This window comes from Dermacentor variabilis, chromosome 1, assembly GCF_050947875.1.
Source record: "Dermacentor variabilis isolate Ectoservices chromosome 1, ASM5094787v1, whole genome shotgun sequence".
Classification (NCBI taxonomy): Eukaryota; Metazoa; Arthropoda; class Arachnida; order Ixodida; family Ixodidae; genus Dermacentor; species Dermacentor variabilis.
In genome coordinates, this window is record NC_134568.1 from 253134201 (window position 1) to 253155879 (window position 21679).

General features: G+C 42.5%; 1 protein-coding gene across 4 annotated transcripts in view; it reads left to right on the plus strand.

The window, feature by feature from the left end:
- Positions 1–21679, plus strand: part of LOC142561113 (uncharacterized) — a 159574-nt gene that overhangs the window by 89139 nt on the left and 48756 nt on the right. For all 4 annotated transcript variants that reach the window (XM_075673424.1, XM_075673423.1, XM_075673426.1 and 1 more), the window contains one exon: positions 10599–10852. In XM_075673424.1, coding sequence (XP_075529539.1) covers positions 10599–10852 — 254 coding nt within the window. The remainder of the gene's footprint in view (positions 1–10598; positions 10853–21679) is intronic.

Below are 21679 nucleotides of genomic sequence, written 5' to 3' on the forward strand. Positions count from 1 at the left end.
ATGTGGTGCTAGTTCAGTTATGTGTTGCTAGAGCTCAAGTGCGTACACTCGTATGTTAGCCAAAAAGAATGTTATAAGAATATATGAAATGTTTGCTCCTAAAATATTGCAAGGTCAGTTCAATGAAGTTTTCAATTTAACCTCAGAATGCCCAATGTATCATTTCTATTAACCGAGTTTGGCACCTCAAATTCTCATTTAAGCATGGGAAATTAATGTAAAGCCCATAGTAGCATTTTTGACATGTACAAGGAAAGCTTAAGCTGTAGATAGTACAGCAAACCAGTTATTGATTAATTAGCACTGTAATAAATAATTTATAACCAGAAAAACATTTCTTGCTTTCTTTTTTATGATTGTACTCTTCATGGCCAAGATTGAAGAGGAACAAGTTGTTTTAATTTTCTTTTGTGTGGAATGGTGTTTGGGCTTTGTGGTGTAAAGGAAATTTTGGTTAAAAGTACATCTTTATTGAAGACAGGTCTACCTGTACTAAACATTGGAAACATTTGTAGAGGCTCACAAAACTATGCAAAAACAGCTGAATTCACTTCAAAAATTGGCTGCTATTATTTTATGACCAGAAACATTTTGAACAATGAGATCATGGGGTACACATAGGCAGAGAGTTTTTATTTTTTCAAGGTAGGCTGGGGCCCGACCAGCTTTCTGATATATATATATATTTCTTTTCTTACACTTGAAGAAACTTCGTATGACCTCGAAGAATTGGTCTCTGAATTGATGGCGTTATATGAGTATATAAAAAACCTCATAGTAGGAGACAGTTCACTTTCACAGCCTGAGTCCTCTCGGTGGTGTAATCTTCCTTTGTGCAATTGTCCTATACTTGGCTATCACTAATACTGCTTCACCTTTTCGGCGAAACTGCAGCCTCTTGCTCTCTCGCTGTCTTCTTTTCTTTTTCTGTGTGTCCAAGTATAAGCGCTGCTGTGCATGACTGCTGTTGATTCTGATTTCGAGTGAATCCGGCTTGGCCTCATTTCGGTTACTGAGTGGATTATACAGTGTTCTCCAACTATCATGCACCAAGACTTAAAGAAAGAGCAGTTCTGTTACTCAAAGAAAACCTAGTGCATATTGTTTCCAGTACAGTGGAGTAGCCGCCAGTAATTATTTTGTTACTGAGAATTAATTCAGTAATTGCAATTAATTATCCAACTCGAGAAGTACTGTCCTAATCTTCAAATTGTCAGTGAGGCATTTGTAGGCACCCCCAAATGACATCTGACTGCGGTGTTTTCAGCGACATACTAATTGCGTACATTTTTTTCTGACTGGTAAAGAAACCTCATGAAATATGAAAAATACCACGTGAGTGCGCTCCCACCCGCATCATAAAGCAGTGCCCTCAAATAAGCTGATGGAAAGCAACAGCACTGTCTGTCGCAAACCTGAAGAAACAGAGCATCACCTTGATAATGGTATGGAAGGAGCACCAACAGCAGGTTCCGCAGCTATTCCTCCCTTTCATTTCTACATCACACTTATTATCCTTCTCTCAAGGCCGACTGATCACATTAATAACAAAATCCCCTTGATAACATGGCCAGAGCACTGCTCTGACGACGACAAAATGTGAAAAGCAATGTGATAGGCATAGAATGTTTCAAAATCTCGGCTTTGCCTGCACTGCACTGAAAGAATGTGAGCGAAGCTATATTTTGTACCCGAAACTTGCTCCAGACCAAAGCCAAATTAATGTGACCATTTAATTTTTCATGAAAGTGTATATGTGCTTCAAAAACAGGTTCATGTCAAAAGATAAAAGCGAAATAAACAGACCAGGAAGCAACCAATGTGTAGAGAAAAGGCAAAACCGATGCATTCAAGAAAGTAGATACAGTTAAACCTGCATAAAACGAACCTCTATACAATGAATTTTTCGATATTCCGAAGTTTTTCTATTCCCTGCCATCACTCCATAGAAGCACATGTATTTGTGACCTCTATGTAACAAAGTGGCACCAAGAGACACCCTGGAAATAACGAATTCCCTTTGCCAACCACCTAGTGAATTTTGCCCCAAATTTTGTTATTTTAGCACAAGCAACAGCCACATGCATCTCCTGCGGTTTCCCCGCCGCCGACGTAGCGCGAAGTGGAGTTATCCCGCTTGGCATGCATGTAGTAGCCACGGCAACAGCGAGACTTCCGCAGAGTGCTGCCAGTGCAACACGCAGGGAAGCACGGAGCAAAATGCCCCAGCGACAGCGAGGCTTCCGCATAGTGCCGTTGGCGCAGAGAGTAGGGAGGATCAACGCTTGTCCGCACTTGTCTACATGTGCATTGAGGCACCCCCTGCGTCCCTTGAGCCGGCCGAGAGAGAATTTGATTATGAAGAGGAAGAGGCGCTACACATGCATTGAGGCACCCCCGGCATTTCTTGAGCCGGCCGGCAATGCAATTCTTGATGACAGTGATCTAAGGAAGGGAAAGACGCTTGATTCTGCAAGCCATGAGGGAGCACAGCAAAGCGTCGCTGCGGCCGTGTCCTTATTTCCTCCTCCTGTCAAACATCCCGCCACTCATTCTAAGTAACGTTGCTGCCGCTTGCCAGTTGCCAGCGGCACGACGGAAGCACCACTCTTTGGTAGCTACAGAAGTGTCTGCACTTCGCTTCGTTAACCTGACACCAGGTGACACTACTAAGAAGAATAGGACGGCTTTTTATGTCTCGTGGAGTTGTGGTCACTCTTTGTCTCCTCATTTTTGACACCGTACGCACGTGCGAGCTGGCTCCTGTGTCCACGCATCCTCTCACTTTGGTGTATCATTCCAAGGATGAGTGCCTTGATGAAGAAACAAAATATTGACTCTTGAAGACAAAGTGGCCATCTTGGATGCTGTTTCCGGAGGCGAAAAAAAAGAAAAAGAAAAATGTAGCTGCCAAATTTGGCATCCCAGCGAGTTCTCTGTCTATAATTCTGAACGCAAAAGATGTGATTCGCAGTGCAGTGGAGTCAGGTGCTGACTGCAAGAAGCAGCTGAAGCCAGCAACATACACTGACGTTGACAAGGTGGTGTTTACTTGACTTGGTTCATGGACATGAGAGGACGAAATGTTCCTATCAGCAGCGCTGTTTTGCAGCCAAAAGCAAGGAATTATGCTTGTATCTTGGTCTGCAATGATTTAAAAGCTAGTAACGGGTAGCTTCAAGGCTTCAAAAGCAGGTATGGAATCGTCGGCAAAGTAACTAGCAGTGAGTCTTCCTCTGCGGACAGCGATGGTTCCACTTCTTGTATTGAGCCCAAGCTACCAGGCATTTTGGAGTGTTATGACACGTCTGATACATACAACGCTGACAAGACAACCCTTTTTTACGAATTGCTCCCAAACCACACCCTTACGCTAAAAGGAGACATCTGCCACGGCGGCAAGCAGAGTAAATGTCGCTTGACTGTTTTTCTCTGCGTAAATTCGGACAGAAGCGACAAGCGAGTTCCGCTGGTTATTGGCAAAAGCGCCCTGCCCAGATGCTTTAAAGGGCCCCTCACCAGGTCTGGCCATTTTGAGCTGACAAGCGCAGAGCATACATTGTGTGATAACAATCATGTCTGCAGAGTATTACATCGCTACGCGCCGTGGAAAAATCTGAAATTTCAATCCGAACACCTTTTCCCTCTTCACTTGCGGCCGCCACGCTCCAAACTGGACGGTGATGTAATCATGCCCCTGCTCCTACGTAGTAGTCGTGTCCCCAGTGTGACGTCGCTCGTGGTGACACGTGACTTCTAGAATTATTCAAGACGTCTGTTATCTGTGTGATCTGTTGCTTGAATTGACGAATTGAAGTTTAGTGAAATAATAAAACACACAAATGGAATGTCTGTGTATTTTTTTGTTTTACTTAGCACCGAAGCAAGAGAGATATACAGTACTTCCGCTTTGTCTGCTTGTTCCCACGGTCGTGCGCTCACGTGTGCATGTACCAAAACTATGCCATTTTCTACCACGTTCCAGCGCATGATCACGCTCGGCAATCCGCTTGTTCTGCCTTAGTATTCGTGTAGCACTGAATTATACCGCTAGTGATGTCTCCTTGTGCACAGCACGCAAAATTGTTTGCTGCGCGAACGAGACAACAGCTTGCGTGCGGCGCAGTCAGCGGAAATGCGTAACACACACAAAAAAAAAGTGAGGAGGAAAAAAAGAAATGAAGGTTTGACGTATGTGTCACGTGATTCTCGAGGTCTGGTATAGGAGAATGCAGGGAAGGAATTTTGCTTGCGAGGACTAGACGGGGTGAGTGGAGAGAGCGTCTTGCTTGGCAGTGAAGCCTTCCTGCTGAAATAATGGGTTCGCAGCACTGAACTATTTCTATCTCGGCTATTAATAAGCCGATTTGAATTTTTTTTACGGCAGAACGCTCCCTAGAGGACACGTAACAACTTCCAGCGTATGACCAAAATTTGCTATGGGGCCTGGTGAGGGGCCCTTTAAAGTTACACCCAGAATGCCTGTGAAATACGTGGTAAATGCGAAAGCGTGGATGACATGGGGCATATTTAGTGACTGGTTGAGAGAGCTTGACAAAGATATCAAGAAACAAGGCCGTAGAATTGGTCTATTCGTAGACAACTGCACTTCGCACCGTGTTGAAGGCCTCGAGCTGTCTAACATTGAACTCCAGTTTTTACCCGCGAACTGTACCTCGCTCATTCAGCCCCTTGACAGAGGAATTATTAACAGTATTAAGTGTTCCTACCGGCGTAGACTAATCCAAAGGCTGCTTCTGAACATTCGTCTTCGGCGGGAAACAAAGGTGGAAATTTTTCAAGCAGTTGAGATGCTTCAAGCATCCTGGCGGGAAACAAGTACAGACATTATTATGAACTGCTTCAGCAAGGCCCAGCTCACAAAAGAGGTTCAGGCTGTGGAAACTGACAGTGGAGAGGAAGAGCTTTCAGGCCCACCTGATCTCGCCGAAGCTTGGGTTTCACTGCGTGCGAAATCACTGTAGCCCCGGATGACATGCAGCTTTGCGATTTTTTGTATGTGGACAACTGCACTGTCACTACCGAAGAGATCTTGGATTAGGCGCTGGTGGAAAGTATGCGATATCACAGTGACGACAACGCATCTTCGGAGCTTGATTCATCATGTGCATTGCCTTCCCCAAAGGAAGTGCTGGATGCCATTGACGTTTTGCACTGCGTCGCGGGCTCACTAGACGATGATGGAACAGTGTTATGTACCTTGATGTGTTATGAGTGTTCAGAGTTGCCGTCCCTCATAAACAAGCAAAAGAGCAAAATAATGCAGTTTTTTGCTGCTAAATAAATGCATTGTGGGTGAGTACCTCCAGTTCTCCTTTGTTTAATTTGTGTATTTCTTTTTCGGATTTTCATGCTGAAACTGCATATAATGAAAACCTCTTTGTAACGAAAATTTTCTAACATTTGTCAGTTTCGTTATATCCAGGTTTAACTGTATACCACTTCTAAATGAGCTGAATTGGCAATCGGAATGTCTGCACAAAAAAGAAAAAAATAACACCATCATATTTCAGTGTGCCCTTATTATCTATCAATTGGTAAGCTCCTTTGAACACCTGCCTAGAGGATGTGTTCGAATAGATCTCTTTTTTCGCAGCTACACAGTACTGTGTCCGTTTTATCACATTTTTAGTGGCTTTCTTTATGACCAATGTCAGAATTCTGTGGCAGACATCCGCTATCCTTGCCTTGAACTAATCTGGCATCCGTCTCGATCATGTAAGCACAATCTTTCACATAATAACCCCAAAGAAAGAAATTGAGTGGAGAGAGGTCAGGTGACCTAGCCAGCCAAATTACAGGCCTGTGCCTTCCAATCTATTGCGCATGAAAAGTCGCATCCAGCCAGTTTCGTGCTCAGATGCTGCTGTGTATGGGTGCCCCATCTTTCTGATACCACAGAAGTGGAAGACATGACAGCGGGGCTTCGCAAAGAAGCTCATCCACCACTCCTTCAAGGATTTCGTTCATGCAACACTGACCAGTCGGTGTGTGGCAGAAGAAGGTGGGACTGATATAGCACCGTGCGTAAATTTCAAACCACACACTTGGCGACCACTGGTACTGGAGCTGATTGCGCTTTACCTAGTGTGGATTGGAGTCCCCCCAATAGTGTGCATTATGCAAATTTACCTAGGCATTCCTGCGAAAATTGACTTATTCTGTGCACACGATGTTTCTCAAAAAGTCCGGTGACTCATCGGCTTTTGTGAGGACCCAATTTGAGGAATCTAGACCATTCTGCAGGTACCTATCTTCCAAGCATTGGTGCTGGTTAAGGTGGGATGGGAGAAAGGCCATCATTTAGAATCCTCCAAACTGATGACGTGGAAATTGGTACCTGGGTGGCCACGTCCACGCATACTAGCATGAGAGTTAGAGGCCATAAATGCTAGAACAACCATGGTAGGCTAGGACTCAAAGATGGAGTTCTCGGCTGATGTTTCTGGAAGCTGCTGGTTTGTATCAGGTTTTCATAATTTCAGATTATAGGCGATGCATTTGGTCTACCGCCACACTTCCATGACTGATATATATTTGTGGCTTTCATCCTGTTGCCATTTGCAGCTCCCAAGGCAAGGATCATGTTTGCTTTCTGCTCATTAGAGAAAGAGATGGCGACTGGGTCGAAACAAAATGCGCCTTTAAACTCTGCACTAATGTTGTGAATTCACTTTTGTGGTGACATTTGTGCACCTTACCTACACTAAGACAACAGCTATCACAGGTTGTTTCCAGCTAACACCAAATGCGATGTGTTACTTTGATAGGGGCGCAGCAGATAAGGCACTAGCTTGAGTTCGAGGGCGCTGCTTTATGATCCGGGTAGGAGCATAGTCACGTGGTATTCTCCATATTTCGCGGGGTTTATTTATCAGTCGCAAAAAAAAATTTGTACGCAATTAGTACGTCGCTGAAAATACTGCAGTTAGATGTCCCTTGGTTGTGCCTGCAAATGCCTCATTGACACTTCGATAATTAAAATAGTATGTCTCGAGTTAGATAATTAGGATTACCTAATTAAATCTCAGTAACAAAAAAATTACTGGCAGCTACTCCACTGTACTGAAAACAATATGCACTAGGTTTTCTTCGAGTTACACATTGCTCTATTTTTAAATCATGGTGCATGATAGTTAATTGGGACACCTTGTATATATCTATGACCTTTGCATGCAAGTGACAATGTTTCCATCCCTAATAAATGTTGTAAATTTATTAGAAATGTTTTTTTTTTCATGAGTCATTAGCACTGCTTACTGGAAAGACAAGCATTCTTTAGACACATATCATTCACGTGTATTTCACCCTCCGTTCATAAAAAACTCTTCCGAAATTATCACTGAAGTCTGTTTTTTTTTTTCATGGTCAAAAATGTGTGCAAAGCAATTTGAAGCGAGGTGAACGTACAGCAACATATTCTTTCTCTAGGCATAGGCTATCCATACCTTTAGAAATAACTTTTAATTGGCTACCTCCTTCACTTTCAAAAATATAATAAACTTTGTCCTGTGTGTATATTTAAATATATTATGTATGCAGATGGTGTTTACAGTGGAAATTAAAAAAAAAATGTTGAAGTGAGAAAATACGGATGAGGCAGCCACCGCTAGTGCTTATAATGTGCTTGTTAACAAGTCCTAGTGTCAGGAGTTGCAGAAATAAAGCGAAAGTATGAATTAAAAGTAAGCCATTAGCCCGAATAAAATTTCTAGTGAAAAGGTTGAGGCAAGTCAAAAGAAACCTCAGGTAATGTGGGTGACAAAGCTCTGGTAATGACACTTTAGGTGTGTCTGTGGGGGTGTGGGTGGGGCCAGGGGGGAGGAGGCGTGGACTTCAGCAACGCCGTGGGTGGGGGGGGGGGGGAATCTGCCCCTCCTCCTCGGAAAACTTAAGAGTCAGCGCCTATGGGTGTATGTACTGAACATAAGCATGTAGAAGATTGCTTAGATGAATTCTGGCTAAGCTGCCATGAAATTGGTGCAACTATGTAGCCTGAAAAGCTGTTAATGCTTCCAAAGCATGCGGTGCACGTCAGAGGGCAAAGAAGCCTTCAGTAAGGAAAAGGAAGTGTGGTTGTGAAGGCCACGGGAGCAGGAATTTGACCGGCTGGAAGTGGCGAAAAACACTGTGACTCTAACTTAACACATAAATTTGTTGGTGATGTAAAAAAAAAAAAAAAAGGAGTTTCTACTTTTGGGCCTGAGAGGCGTGATCATTTGATAGCAATAAAAATTAGGGGTGTGTAAATACGGAATAGGAAATTTCGAATGTAATAGAATCAAGCAAAAATAAGAAAAAGCCAAATATCGAATTGAATAGCAGAAAACAAACGCAAGGTGTAATGCTTATAAATTTTGCTCAAGAAAATCAGATGCTGCACATGCCCGGGAGTCTACTCTCATTGCATAAGAGAACGTTGCTAGCTATCAATAACTTTGGAAACTATGAATTAAGATTTACAGTATGGCTTACTCTTGTTAAAGAGAACACCAAATAATTATCCCAGCACTGGTTACAGCTCAGCTCATATGTGAACGTCTGTAAATTAAAAAATATATATATAGAATGTTTGTTGAATACAATCAAGTGCTTTTCTCCCTCTGAAGCTGAAGATATAGTGGAGTTATGTTGTCCTGAATAGTGTCAGTTTAATAGGCAATCATACTGTGCTTCATAGCATTCTATTAGTATTGCTCAGAAAGTTTTGCTTTCTAGTCCTTCCAGTTTTCTCACATGTGGGTTCTCTGGGTTATCGTCAGATTGTTAAGGCCAACCTGCGTAACATACAAAAGCACAAACTGCACATCACATGCCTCAGCCTCACCATTCCACGCGTAGACATCGTGTGCACAGCACAGGTGGGCTGCCCTCAGCACAGGCAGTAAAGGGTATATGTTTTTTCGCTGCAATGTTTGGCATCATTTGCTACTTGTCAAAGGTTCTGAAATAGGTAGGGCCACCGAAAATTTGTGCATTTCCCACAGTTTATGCAAATGCATGTATAACCCGGCACTCAGTGCAGTATGTCAATTCGTGCCCGGTGTGTAAATGCAAAGCTAGTCTGGTGATGTGGTGTTCGAAGTTAGTAGGAGAGACCAATATGTCTACAAACAGTGTCTGGAACCAATGGTAGCCGTACTGGCTGTATGGTGTGTTGCAAAGCTGGTGGCTGTGAACAACATTGGTGCCATCCCATACACTTACTTTTGTTGGTGAGGCAGTTTTTGGCCTTCTGAGGGTCGTGCATCTACTGTGAATAGATCTGCATCGATTTGGCATCGAATTGCAACATAAATTGCTGATACCCACGGTGTAAAGAAAGCGGCACTGGCCAGCCTCACTGCATTGGAACAGTGGTTGGAGAAAGTGTGGTGGAAGTTGCACATCTTTTTCACAAAGGAGCAATGGGATAACATGCTAACTTGGGCTGGTTGGTACATATCTGAAGAAAATGAGTAGCTGCAGTGAACAGGGCGTGACCGAGACAGATGATACAGACGGGACTGGTGGCCCAAACATCAAATTTGTAATAGGAGCTGCATCTTGGTCGCCTATTCAGGTGCGGTGTGCACGACCGTTGACTCGTCTGAGCTTGTACAATGCACGAAGTGGCACATGCAATGCTGGCATCGCGCACAGTGTGTTTGCAGACCATTTCCTTTGACACTGTAGACGGCAATCACTGAAACGCTAGTTTTGTTGCATGGCAGGCTTGTGCGGCTGAGATGAGCCAAACTGGTGGGTATTTGGGAAAGGGTGTGACAGAAAGTATAGAAAAAGGTTGTGGAGGAGGATGGCCTACCATGGTGGTGTAGCCTTCCCATCCCGCTTCAAACATCAGGGCCTCTCCTATTTTGTTTCCTACTCCATGGCGACACCTGACGAAGGAGTGTGTGCCTATCACAAAATTTGTCTGCTGGCTGATGTGATAACAAGCCACCAGTCGCTGTGAAAATTGTGCCGCTGACATTTTCATACGGGCGGCTCATCAGCTATTGGTCTCCAGGTCACAAGTAATGGTTTGATGGCTGTTAAAGTGCCACTTGAATCTGTAGGCGACCAGCTAGCAACTACCACGAGTGTGCATAGCAAGTTTTTATGTGTGTTCTTGTGTAGATAGAAAGCTTTGAACTATGTGTGGGAACATGAATATTTGATACAGTCCTGTCACATGATTATCGCTGCTTCATCCTGCTATTCCACTAGTCTCGCACACATATTCTTAGTACCAATCTCAGCTCAACCATAATATACTCCCTGTTTTCACACAGGAGGCTGACTGTCCAGGTCAGCCTCCTGTGATGTGTGCCGGTTGCTTGTGTTCTTGTTTTCTTAAGATACTGCAGCATAGAGCATTGCAGCAACTTAGACTGGCAGATTGTTTAACAGTGCACATGAAACACAGATGAGGATGAGGAACAACTAAAGTGCTGTGTTGTTTGTCATTTTCCTTATCAAGGTTTCTTCTGTGCTGGTGAGCAATTGGTCTGGAATTGCCAGCAAGCCCACCTTGATGTTCTAGACTAGCAGTTTTCCATTCAGATTACTTTAGCAGGCTCTTCTGTTCTTTGCAGTTGCACAGTCTGTGACAAGCGATTCAAGCGATCTACATACCTGAAGTCTCACATGCGGTGCCACTTTGCACGCATGGCCTCCCAGAAGAATTACATCTGCCAGCAATGCGGTGCATGCTTCACCACAGCTTTCTCTCTGAAACGACATGCTGTTAGTCACACGCAGGAGTTGCACTGTGACAGTTATATCTGCGCAGTTTGCTCCCTTGCTGTACCAACTGCTGCAGAGCTTCGACGACATGCTTGTCAGCATCGTGAGTAATCTTCCTGTGCTTTATCTGCAGTTGCTTTGTTGCTCGGATAGAATTTTCTTAGTAGCAGCAAACTGTCATGGTGGCTCTGTGGCTATGGCAAGCTGCTGCTGAGTGTGAAGTTGCTGGTCTAATTCTTGGCTGCTCTGGCTACACTTCGGGGGGAACAGAATGTAAAAAAATTTCTTTTTAAATGTGCATGGTTTTAGATTTACATGGGTGATAAAGAACCCCAGGCAGTCAAAATTATTCCACAACCTTCCACAACTGCATCTTTTGCAGTGCAGTGTTGCTTTGGGACATAGAACACCGTCAAACAACCTATCAATAACAGGAAAGCCATTCTCTCTATCTTTTTTCAGTTCAGTAATTTCGGATGCTTTACATTCCATGAAGGCTACTGAAGTGATGTCTGATTCTCTAACATAATGTTTGTCTCGAAAGTTTCAATTGTTTTCCCATAACGATTCCTTATTGTAGTAGCCTCTAAAGAGATATAATCTGCAGTAAAGTGACTGCTCTTGGATTAATCTTAGCACACCTGCCAACTATTACACTTTTATCATAAAATGAACAATTTTTAGAGCTTGTGTGCAATTGTCTTACTGACATTAATAATTTCAAAATTTTTTATCCGCATCCAGTTTAAAGGAAGACCGATTTGTGTAAACCATCACGAATTCAATTTGTAGCACCAGATTTTTCGGACGTACTCGATTGCATAGGATCTACCCATAACACTGCCCCCCACTGCATAGAACAAATGTATAATGACAGCTAATATTTAGGCTGTTATTACATTAATATTCCATGAATGAACTTCGTGAATATTTCCATTTGTGGCACAGATCATTCTGGCTGCTGCTCTTGGCCAGAGTGAACTGCATCCTTAGAAAGCAAAGTTCGCAATTTATGTAATAAACAGTCAACAGGATGAGTAGTAGAAGAATTTTTGCTATCTTTTTACCTTTATTTGCAGTATTTTTCAAGTTTTAAGGTTGGCAGGTCTGCGTTAGGTCTTATCACTTCTCAGTACACACTAGACATTTTGCTCTAACTTCACAAATGCACTTTCTGACATTCCCGTGCAAAAGCTCAAACTTTCATTCTTCTATGAGTACTACCGTGTAGTCCTCTGGTGCCCATGACCAGGTGTTGTAAAGGCTAATGCTTGACACTACAGAAATGCCCTACTAATGCATAGTAAAGTGTGTCTGCTCATAATAGAGTAAACAGAATAGTGGTACTCTGGTACTGGCAGAGTAAACTTGTCAGGTTGGCTAAATGTAGGATGCGTTGTTTCTCACAGAAACTAAACAGTTTGCCTGCTCACATGATGTTGAGAAGCTGCAGTCAAAGCTCATAACGAAATGGATGATAACAAACTAACGGATGTCATGGAATAATCGTACCAATTAAAACAGGCATTTAAAATACTGTTTTAACAAAGAAAAAATTACTCTTAAATGGATATAAAAAACCTTTTTTAGTTCATAATGAACATTTTCTAATCCAAAATGAAATGAATTGTTAAAAATAGCAAGCACTGCTCATGTTCTCGCCGATTGCTGAAATATCAGCGTATATTTAATCTGCTGGTAGAGTGCTGGTAGCCTCCCGTTCACTACAACACCCATCGCTAGATGCCAGCATAAAGAAATACTTTTTTGTTGTTTATAAGCATATGCTTGTGTGTGTTGACGAATTTTGTATGAAATTAGAAGCTTGTACCACTCTACTGGCATGCTCACGAAACACTGTAAGACTCGTTACGCAACTGCTTGACAGCATATGACAATTGTGAAGATGGATTAGCATTGATAGCTGCATCAGAGGAAGCAGTCATCTTGCTCGCAAAGACATGGCAGAAAAGAATCTTTCGTGGTCCTTCTACCTAGTGATTACTAACAGCATACCCCCACTGTTTCCGATGGCCATTTCGCACATGCCAGCACCAGGGCGGGCATCAAATTGAACCCAAACTCGAACCGAAAACCATACCCGAACAAGAATTTTAGCCAGAACTGAACCCAAACCCAAACCAATATTCTTAGAATGTGCCTGAACCTGAACAAAACCTGGACTGAAAACAATAATAATGGTTACCGGTTCGGCACAAAACGGTTCAAGCATATATACAGTAGACTCTGTTTAAATGGAACCTCAAGGAACCAGGGAAATTGATTCCGTTTATGAGGAGTTCCATTTACTGAGAGACAAAGCTGAAATACAATTGCATGAATACAAAACCAACCAACCATGAGGATGATGTTCCGTTTGAGAGGCAGTTCCGGTTAAGTGATTTCCGTTTATCGAGATTCCACTGTATATATATAAGGGGCTCAATGGCATATATGGGTCCTCAATAGATAAACGGTTCTTCAAAATATTTACTTCTTCAGTCAGCACACCCCACTAGTAGTTTGTGATGACTCCCAAGTTGCATTGTATGCTATAATGTGGATGAACTTAGGCAGGAATACTTACACTTCCGAACGCAGACATACCAGTCCTGTCCCATGGCCGAAACATTGTTTCATGGGCTCTGCAGAATCACTGTGTCTGTTGAAGCTCCCAATTCAGCCATTATGGGTCAGCTTGCCACCATTACTAGATAAACCGTAAAAGACACACGCCAGCATGCATGGATAGCAAAGATGATAGTGTTCTCTAGAAGGAACAATAAGAAAACCAACGAGTTCATCAGTACAGCTTCTTGTAACAGTAACACTGCGGTCACTAGTATCAATGCCGTCACCATCTCACTGCGTGGCTACAACGGTGCTTAACAACAGGGGAAATGTCCTTTTTGTTGCGTGCCTTGGTTCAATATGCGTTTGGCACTTCCAAGCAAATTAGTCATTTTTTATTTTAGAGATATAAATATTTCTAGGACACAATGTCCATGATTTGGACATTTCCAAATTGGCGCAAAACTTTGCACCACTTGCAGTCGTGTAAGAAAGAATGTCGAGGTATTTAGCATAAACTCTCCTTGTTCATCGTTGAGGAAGATCAATGTCTTGCTTTTACTTAAAAAAAAAAAAAGTAGGACACTGAGTGAAATGTCAATTGCTAGCTGCTTTCTTGGCTATGAACTAGAAGGTTGAGGTTGTAATTTTTGCAATACAATGTGAATGTCGTGCTCTCTCCGAAGACATACAAAGACATACAGAAAGTATACACAGGAAAAAAAAGGGAGCCAGCACAGAACAGTGTGGCCGCTGTTGGCATTGTCGGCACCTCAACACCTGGATCTATGATGCATCCTCAAGGCCCATTCTATACTATGAGGGACAACAACAGTTCTTCCAGTCTACAGGGAAAGAGGTTGAGGAAAATGGAGATGTGCACACAAACAGCCATCGAGTAACCATGTCTCATCTTAGGCAGCTTATGAACTCGCTGTCTCGGTTAAAACAAAGCAATTTATTATTTGACCTAGTGCTTTAGTATTGTCTTTAGCCCTTTGAATGAGCACTAAACTCGACTAAATGCATATGGGATGTGCCTTTCCTTTTTTTCATTTACTTTTATTGTAATCGTGCACCAGGTGTGATCATTATATCACATTTGGAGTACATATTGACATGTGTATTTGTTTATCTTTCTTTTGGGTGACCACTTCTCACCATCTAACAAATGTCATCACTCATTGCAGGATGCGCCTGTATGTTTTGGAAGGTTCTCGAATGTTATCGATGGTTCTATCTGCTGTCTGATGTCACTGAAGCTTGCGTAATCTGATTGCATGTATGATGCGAATTGTGTAGAACTTTCTGGAAGACTAGCGGGCAGCTGCGATTACTCTGGAATCTTCAATGACTCATGTATTAAAGCTGACGCGCTTGAACGGCAAATCAGTTAGTCGACTATATCTTCACATTGGAGGTATGAATTAAGTGAAGCCAGCCATGCTTTCGCATGCACTCTGGCTTTGCGGCTGATATTGTCGCCCGCACTGCGATGACGCTACCAGAAGCGCTGGTAGCAGGGAGTGAATGCTTCATCTGCCTCGCCCTCTAACGGGTCACCGAAACTCGAGATTGCGCAACCTACTATACTAAATGCACAGGAAGACGTCTTACATGGTGCCATGCCATCTCGGCACGCCCACTCATTGCACACGCGGCAGATAATCTCTAAAGCAGGGTACGCAGCTGAATATGTGCTCAGCCGTACGCGCAGCCACAGTCTAGACGACACGCACCAACTTACCCCCCAATCCATTCCCCGCCCCACACCTTCGTGGTGTGCACTTGATCACGTTACTAGAAGCTCACTCCCCTGCCTCTCTTTCCCTTCTCTCATGCAGGATCATTCGCGAAGCCACCATCTTTCTTGCCTCACCCTCGCACACTTTCACTCACATCTAAGAACGCAGTGCACTGGGTGTAGTAGGATATTATCGCACTTGGACTTTCGGGACATGATGTGGCTTCACTTCGGCAGTCGCTCTTGTTGTGCAGCGCACGATTTGAGAGGTGCATTTGCAAGCAACCACTTGTAATTCAATCATTTGACTATCTGTGTCCATGGAAGTTTCCATTTTCCATGTATTGTCTCGGCATTTCTTTTTGGTGGCAGTGAAATTTCGTTATATTGAAATTGCATACAAACATGCATCGTTATATTGAGGTTCTAAATACCTGGTGTTCTATGGACAAGAGGTTAAGAAAAATTAAATACTTTGTTATATATAGAATTTTGTTATATTCAAGTTCGTTATATCTAGGCTCACCTGTATATAGTAGGTTGAAAGTGAGATGACTAGTATCTTGGGGGGAGGAGCTTGAATTCATAATAAGTTGAGGTTAGTACTGTTGTTGATAGAGAGTAGTGAATAGCAAAGGAGAAGAAGTGTGCACAATATTAAGAAAACAATTCAAATAGGGCTGGGTGATTGTTCAATATTTCGAATATAAATGTTATAGTTCCACTATTAGACTCGAAAATTTGATATTTTATGATTTTCGATTTGGGTGAATGTATAATGAGGTAAGTATAACTAGTGCCTGCACGAGGCAATCATCATCATCATCAGCCTGTTTTATATCCACTGCAGGACGAAGGCCTCTCCCTGCGATCTCCAATTACCCCTGTCCTGTGCCAACAGATTCCAACTAGCGCCCACGAATTTCCTAGTTTCATCGCTCCACCTTGTCGTCTTCCATCCTTGACTGCGTTTCCCTTCTTTTGACACCCATTCTGTAACACTAATGGTCCAACGGTTGTCTAAGCGGCGCGTTACACGACCTGCCCAACTACATTTTTTTCTCTTGATGTCAGTTAGAATGTCGGATATACCCATTTGCTCTCTGATCCAGACCGCTCTTTGAACGGTCCATAACTTGTTTTTAAGCTTCTTTGTCAGTCTCCAAGTCTCTGCCCCTAGGTCAGCAGTGGTAAAATACACTGATTGTAAACCTTCCTTTTCAATGATAATGATACGCTTCCAGTCAGGAGCTGACAGTGTCTGCAATATGCGATCCAACCCATTTTTATTCTTCTGTGAATTTTCTTCTCATGATCAGGGTTCCCTGTGATTAATTGACCTAGGTAAACATACTCCATTTGTTACATTGGTTACAAGGGTTCTGCAAAAGTTGTATTTCCCTATTACAAAATTTTTTATATTCATGTGTAACATATCAATTTTGTCCTCTTTAGATGTATTATTAGATACAATTCACAGAATTGTATTATCATTTTTCGTAGTTGAGCTACAGAGTTGTTAACGTGATAGTTTCGTTTTATGAAAATTTTTGTTTTTTGCCAATTTTTAATAAAAAATTGATGACCTAACTTGAAAATTTGGAACCAACAGTCACTAGATTATAAGTTTTTCTTTTAAATGCAACAAACCTCGTCAAATTTGGTGCAGTGGTTGCCGAGAAAAACGAATTCTTCTTTTACATGTATTTAGATAGGAGCACCTGAGCTAAAGCTTCCTCTTAACTCCAATCAGTTAGAGTACTTTGCCCTTTGAGCAAGCTCCGTTCCAAGTGAAACTAAGGTTTTGGCTCCAGGAGGATGCCATTGCCGCATAAGTGAATTCAAGTATGTAGAACTTGTCCAACGAAAAAGTCTCTTTTTTAATGTTTTTGGCAGACTTTTAGTACAGAATAAACTTGGGTTCATCTGGCGGAGTCCACATGCTATATTTGCATCAGTAAAATAGCATATAGTGGTGTGTACTACTAAGTTAAATTTAGTCGCCTTTTAGAAGAAGTGATACCATTTTCAATTGCAAGTTATGGTTTCAGTGGAACGTTGTGTGCTCATCGGATCGTGCGTCCTTACTGTGTTCTGTTGCTTTCATTTTGTTGGTCACAGAGGCTGCAGTAATTTTTCGAATGCCTCCCATTCTTGAGCTATGCAATTGATCTTATGTTCATTTACCTCCACATTCAAACCAACGGGTCTCTACCAGCAACTTTCTTTCTTTTCTTCTTTTTTTACCTACTCTGTTCTTATTTTCCTCTTGAACGTTTATTAGGTGTTCGATTCTATTGTTTAAAGCCAATAATTTCCATATATCCATGTTTGATTTTTAAAAAATTTTAGTATTTAAACGCCCCTAAATTTAAGACATCCAAGAATGAATAGGCGCAATGTTGTTTGAAATGTAATCTAACAATATGAAAAACGAAACAGTTTCATGTAAGCAAAGGATCTTTAAAAAACCATACCGGCAATTTATGCTGCAAAGTTTACTAAAATGCATTATAATGTTTTGTTTATTCTGCCATCTCTAACAGTCATAGAGATTGATACTTTTTCTTCTTCTCTGCCCTGTCCCTCTTCTTTCATCTCATTCATGGAGTCAGTCTTGCTCCTTTTCTGGTTGTTACACAGGCCCCCCTTGAGCGTCAACTCTCCTGGGCTGTTAAGCCACCACATTGCCGACCATTGCCTTCTCTGTCACGTTTTTTGGTCCACTGTACTAAAGGGATTTCAAGAATCCTTGTTGGCTGGTTATCTGCAGCACAACATATAGACCTGTGAAAGGAGTTTTTGAGCTTTGTAAACCTCTTTGAACCAGAATACAATCTCCAACTTTGACATCAGGTGCCTTTGCGAAGTAAGCACAGTCATAGTTGCGCTTCATGGCGACCTTATATTTCTCGTACTCATGTACCAATTTCTTGCGCTCTTGAAGGGTCAACACGTTTGTGAGGCCAAGGAACTGATCAGCTGGAAGCCAGTTCAATTTCCCATCGTAAGCGAAATATGGACTGCATCCCAAAGCAGCCGTATGAGAGTGATTATGGTAATTAGCAGCTGCTTCAAGAGCACACTTCCAACCACCTTGGAATTCCAGATAGAGTGTGATAAATTAATTTATATATCTTATCGCTGTCTCAGCCAACCCATTGGCTTCCAGATGATAGGGTGCAGCAAGACAATGTTGTATATTTCGTTTAGTCCACTGTTTCAAGCACTCACTTCTGAAAGCAGGGCAATTGTCAGCCACAGTCACTCCGACATTTCTGAACATTTCACGACTGAGTCGCAATATGACACTGTTAGCATCCTCTTTTCCTGCCCTACACGTAACCATTTGCATGCATTCGTTGATCACCAAAAGAAATGCTTGCGTAGTTCTCACTCCCTCCCGTTTTTTCTTGAGCTCCGCGAAATCAAGGTGCACAGTTTCAAAAGACTTGCTTGAATACTTTGTTAGGATCATTGCGCTCCCGGGAGGCTTGAATTTTCTTTGCTGATTTGGCATTGGTGTCAAGTTCTGACATATTCAGATATATTCTGCTTCATTGTGCTCCAGTAGAATTTTTGCTTGATTTTCCAGTATGTTCTCCAGAAACCGTCGTGGCCACCAGAATCTTGGGAGTCGTAGTAAAGCTGCTAGATTCTTACAATGCTCGTATTAGGAATGTACAGTCTACCATTCTTGAAAGTCATATCTTTTGTGCCGTCCCACAGAAGTTGGTTCACATGCCTCTTGGCATTTGGAGGTATCAATAGCCTTGACATTGTGTAGGCATCATGCAGCTTCTGTCCTAGCCTGTGAGCAACGTTGAACGTCTGGCTTCACTTAATGCATTTAACACCTTGGACAAGTGTGAGCAGTAGTCGTCACATGTTTTCGAGTAAACAATGATGTCATCCACGTAGATGTTGCAGAAGTTACCTGTGAAATCATGAAGCATGTTCTTCATCATTCTTTGGAACCATGCTTCAGAATTCTACCCAAATGGTAGCCTGTTATATTTGAAGACATTCAAAGGCGTGACAAAAACTGTGAAGTGTTTGAACTTTTCTAGAGCGGAACTTGCCAGTATCCTCTGCAAAGAGTGATTTGGGAAAACCAGGAAGAACCACCTGTTTTTTCGTTTATATCATTGATTCTTGGCATTGGGTAGGGAAACAAATCAGTCCGACAGTTCACGAGTCTGTAGTCGATATGCATTCTAAATGTCCTGTTGTCTTTGGGCATTATAGTAATCGCTGACGCGAACGAAGATGTAGAAGGCTGAATAATCCCAGCGCTGAGTAAGTCTTGCAATTCTTGCTTCAGCCATTTCTTCTTTTCGTAGGACATGCCGTGTGGTTTCTTCCGGACAGCAGTAGTGTCCCTGAGCTTGAAAGGCACCTTTAGAGCTTTGGCCCCTGGTGGATACTATCCGACGCATATTAGTTGTGGGTACTGGTTTGGCATCTCTTCACTTGCAGTTACTAGCTTTACTTGCACTCCAGCACCTGTATGTATTGTTTCAAACGAGCGCTCCACTTCTACAGCATCCCGCCACAATATATTTATTCGCATGCTTTCCATGTCAGGACGAGCCAAGAGAAAACTGTATGCAGCGTCCTGTATAATGAGTGCCTGAACATCCTTCATGCTGCCTTGGTATTCCACACATATCCTCGCCCATCTATCAGGTATTCGAGAGGTTCCGTCGTAGCTCCGCGCGTCGACAGCCTTGCCGCTGAATGTCTTTTTCGGAGAAATTGGGTTGACAATGCTGACCGATGCCCTGGTGTCAGACTTCAGTTGGCCTTCCGTTGATGGTCATTTAGGCATAGAGTAAACCTTCTACTGACTTTGCTGAATAAACTGTTTCTTTCTGTGCTGCCGGGTAGAATGGAGCGTCCCGATTTTCCCAGTCATTCTGCTCAGGATTCCCTTTTAAATCTTATTCTTGCACTGTGGTGTGACCACAAGAATTGTTGCAGCATATTGTTGATGCGATCACATTCATCAGTCAAATTATTTTGCGAGCATGCATACTCAAAAAACTAAAGCCCGACCAAGGGTCTCAATTGTGTACCGTAAAAAAAAAATCTGTAACTACCACTTCTTGCGTTTACATGCCTTGGGAAGTTGAATGCTGGCGTTAAAACCCTCAGCAGCTGTTCACTTTGTTGTATTAGCTGCTCCTGTGTACACAAAAAGTGCTGCACAGCTAGGCTAACTCCTTGCTCCTTGATTGTCACTATGTCATGGCTACTTGGTCTGTGGACCCACTGTTCGAACTCGGTCTCCTGCACAGAACTCTGACTGAACCTTTGGAGCCCATTTCTTCAAGGGTGATGTTAGCCTTGTGAGCTAGGAACATCAAGAAGTCCAGTTTGCTAACCTGTTCTGGAAGGTCGATGCCAACGTCTCCGTCTTGCTAGTATCTCTTGGCAAGTAGATGGCTGTCTTCATGTCGGGCAATCATGAACGACACCCACATATCCCAAAGCTGTGCAACTGTGCCTAAATATAATGTTACGTTTATTCTGTCATCTCTAACAGTCATAGAGATTGATACGTCCTGTTCTTCTCTGCCCTGTCCTTCTTCTTTCTTCTCGTTCACGAAGTCAATCTTGCTCCTTTTCTGGTCATTACACCTATGCACATGACAAACACAATGTGCACACTTAATAAGCACGGGTTGCGCTTACTGTGTGTGCACCATTTTTCTTTTTTTTTTTCCATCATGTCTATTGTTTATTTAGTAAATTTTGGACCAAAATTACTACCTCTATACTTTCAACATGCCAGCTAGCCTCCAGAGCAGCTTTGCTGGACTATACATGGAAAAAAGTGTCATAATCTTTGCAATATTGAATATTGCTGCATGAGTTTTGATCAGACAGTGTACAGCCAGCTTATAGTAATGTATCAACCACATGATAGCACTTACTGGGTCTGTCGCTGCTGTCAAAGCAGAAAGCATAAAAGAAAGAAAACAATTACTTGCCACAATTCAAACCACTGACATGGCGGCCTGTGTTAGTGCACATACCAACATACCAAGCATGCCAGTCACTAAGCTGCAGCCCAAGTGCTGACTGCTGCACTACATTTTCTGGTGAATAATGTGTGCACTCCTGGAGTTCAAGAACTCTCGAGGCTTTCTCAAGCAGGTACTATTGGCGACATATTGCCCACATGAAATGTGTCTGGTGAAAAAGAGTTATGTTGCCTGGCACGGTCTTGCTTTCAGCAAAAGGTGAGGAAGTTCTTGTACCAACAGGTTTTGAGTTCTTCCTTCTTGTTTAGTGGCTGTAAAGGTAGAATGCAGATACTACATTACTGCAGCAGTGCTGCTCTAGCACAAAATATGTACAAAGGTGCACAGAAGCCCATTATCAGTGGTGAGCTGGTCTTGCATGGAGGTTCCAGCATTGAAAGGACAATGCCAATCGAGATGCCAGTGAAACATTTTCTTTTACTAGAATATAATGAGATGGTGTTCCATAGTGTTTTGATAAAATTGTGTTTAAATTGAGGAACTTTTCAGTGGCCTCGAAAGTGAACTGGGCAATTTATCACCCTTCACTGCACAGCAAACTGGCCAGTAAACTCTTAAAATAAAA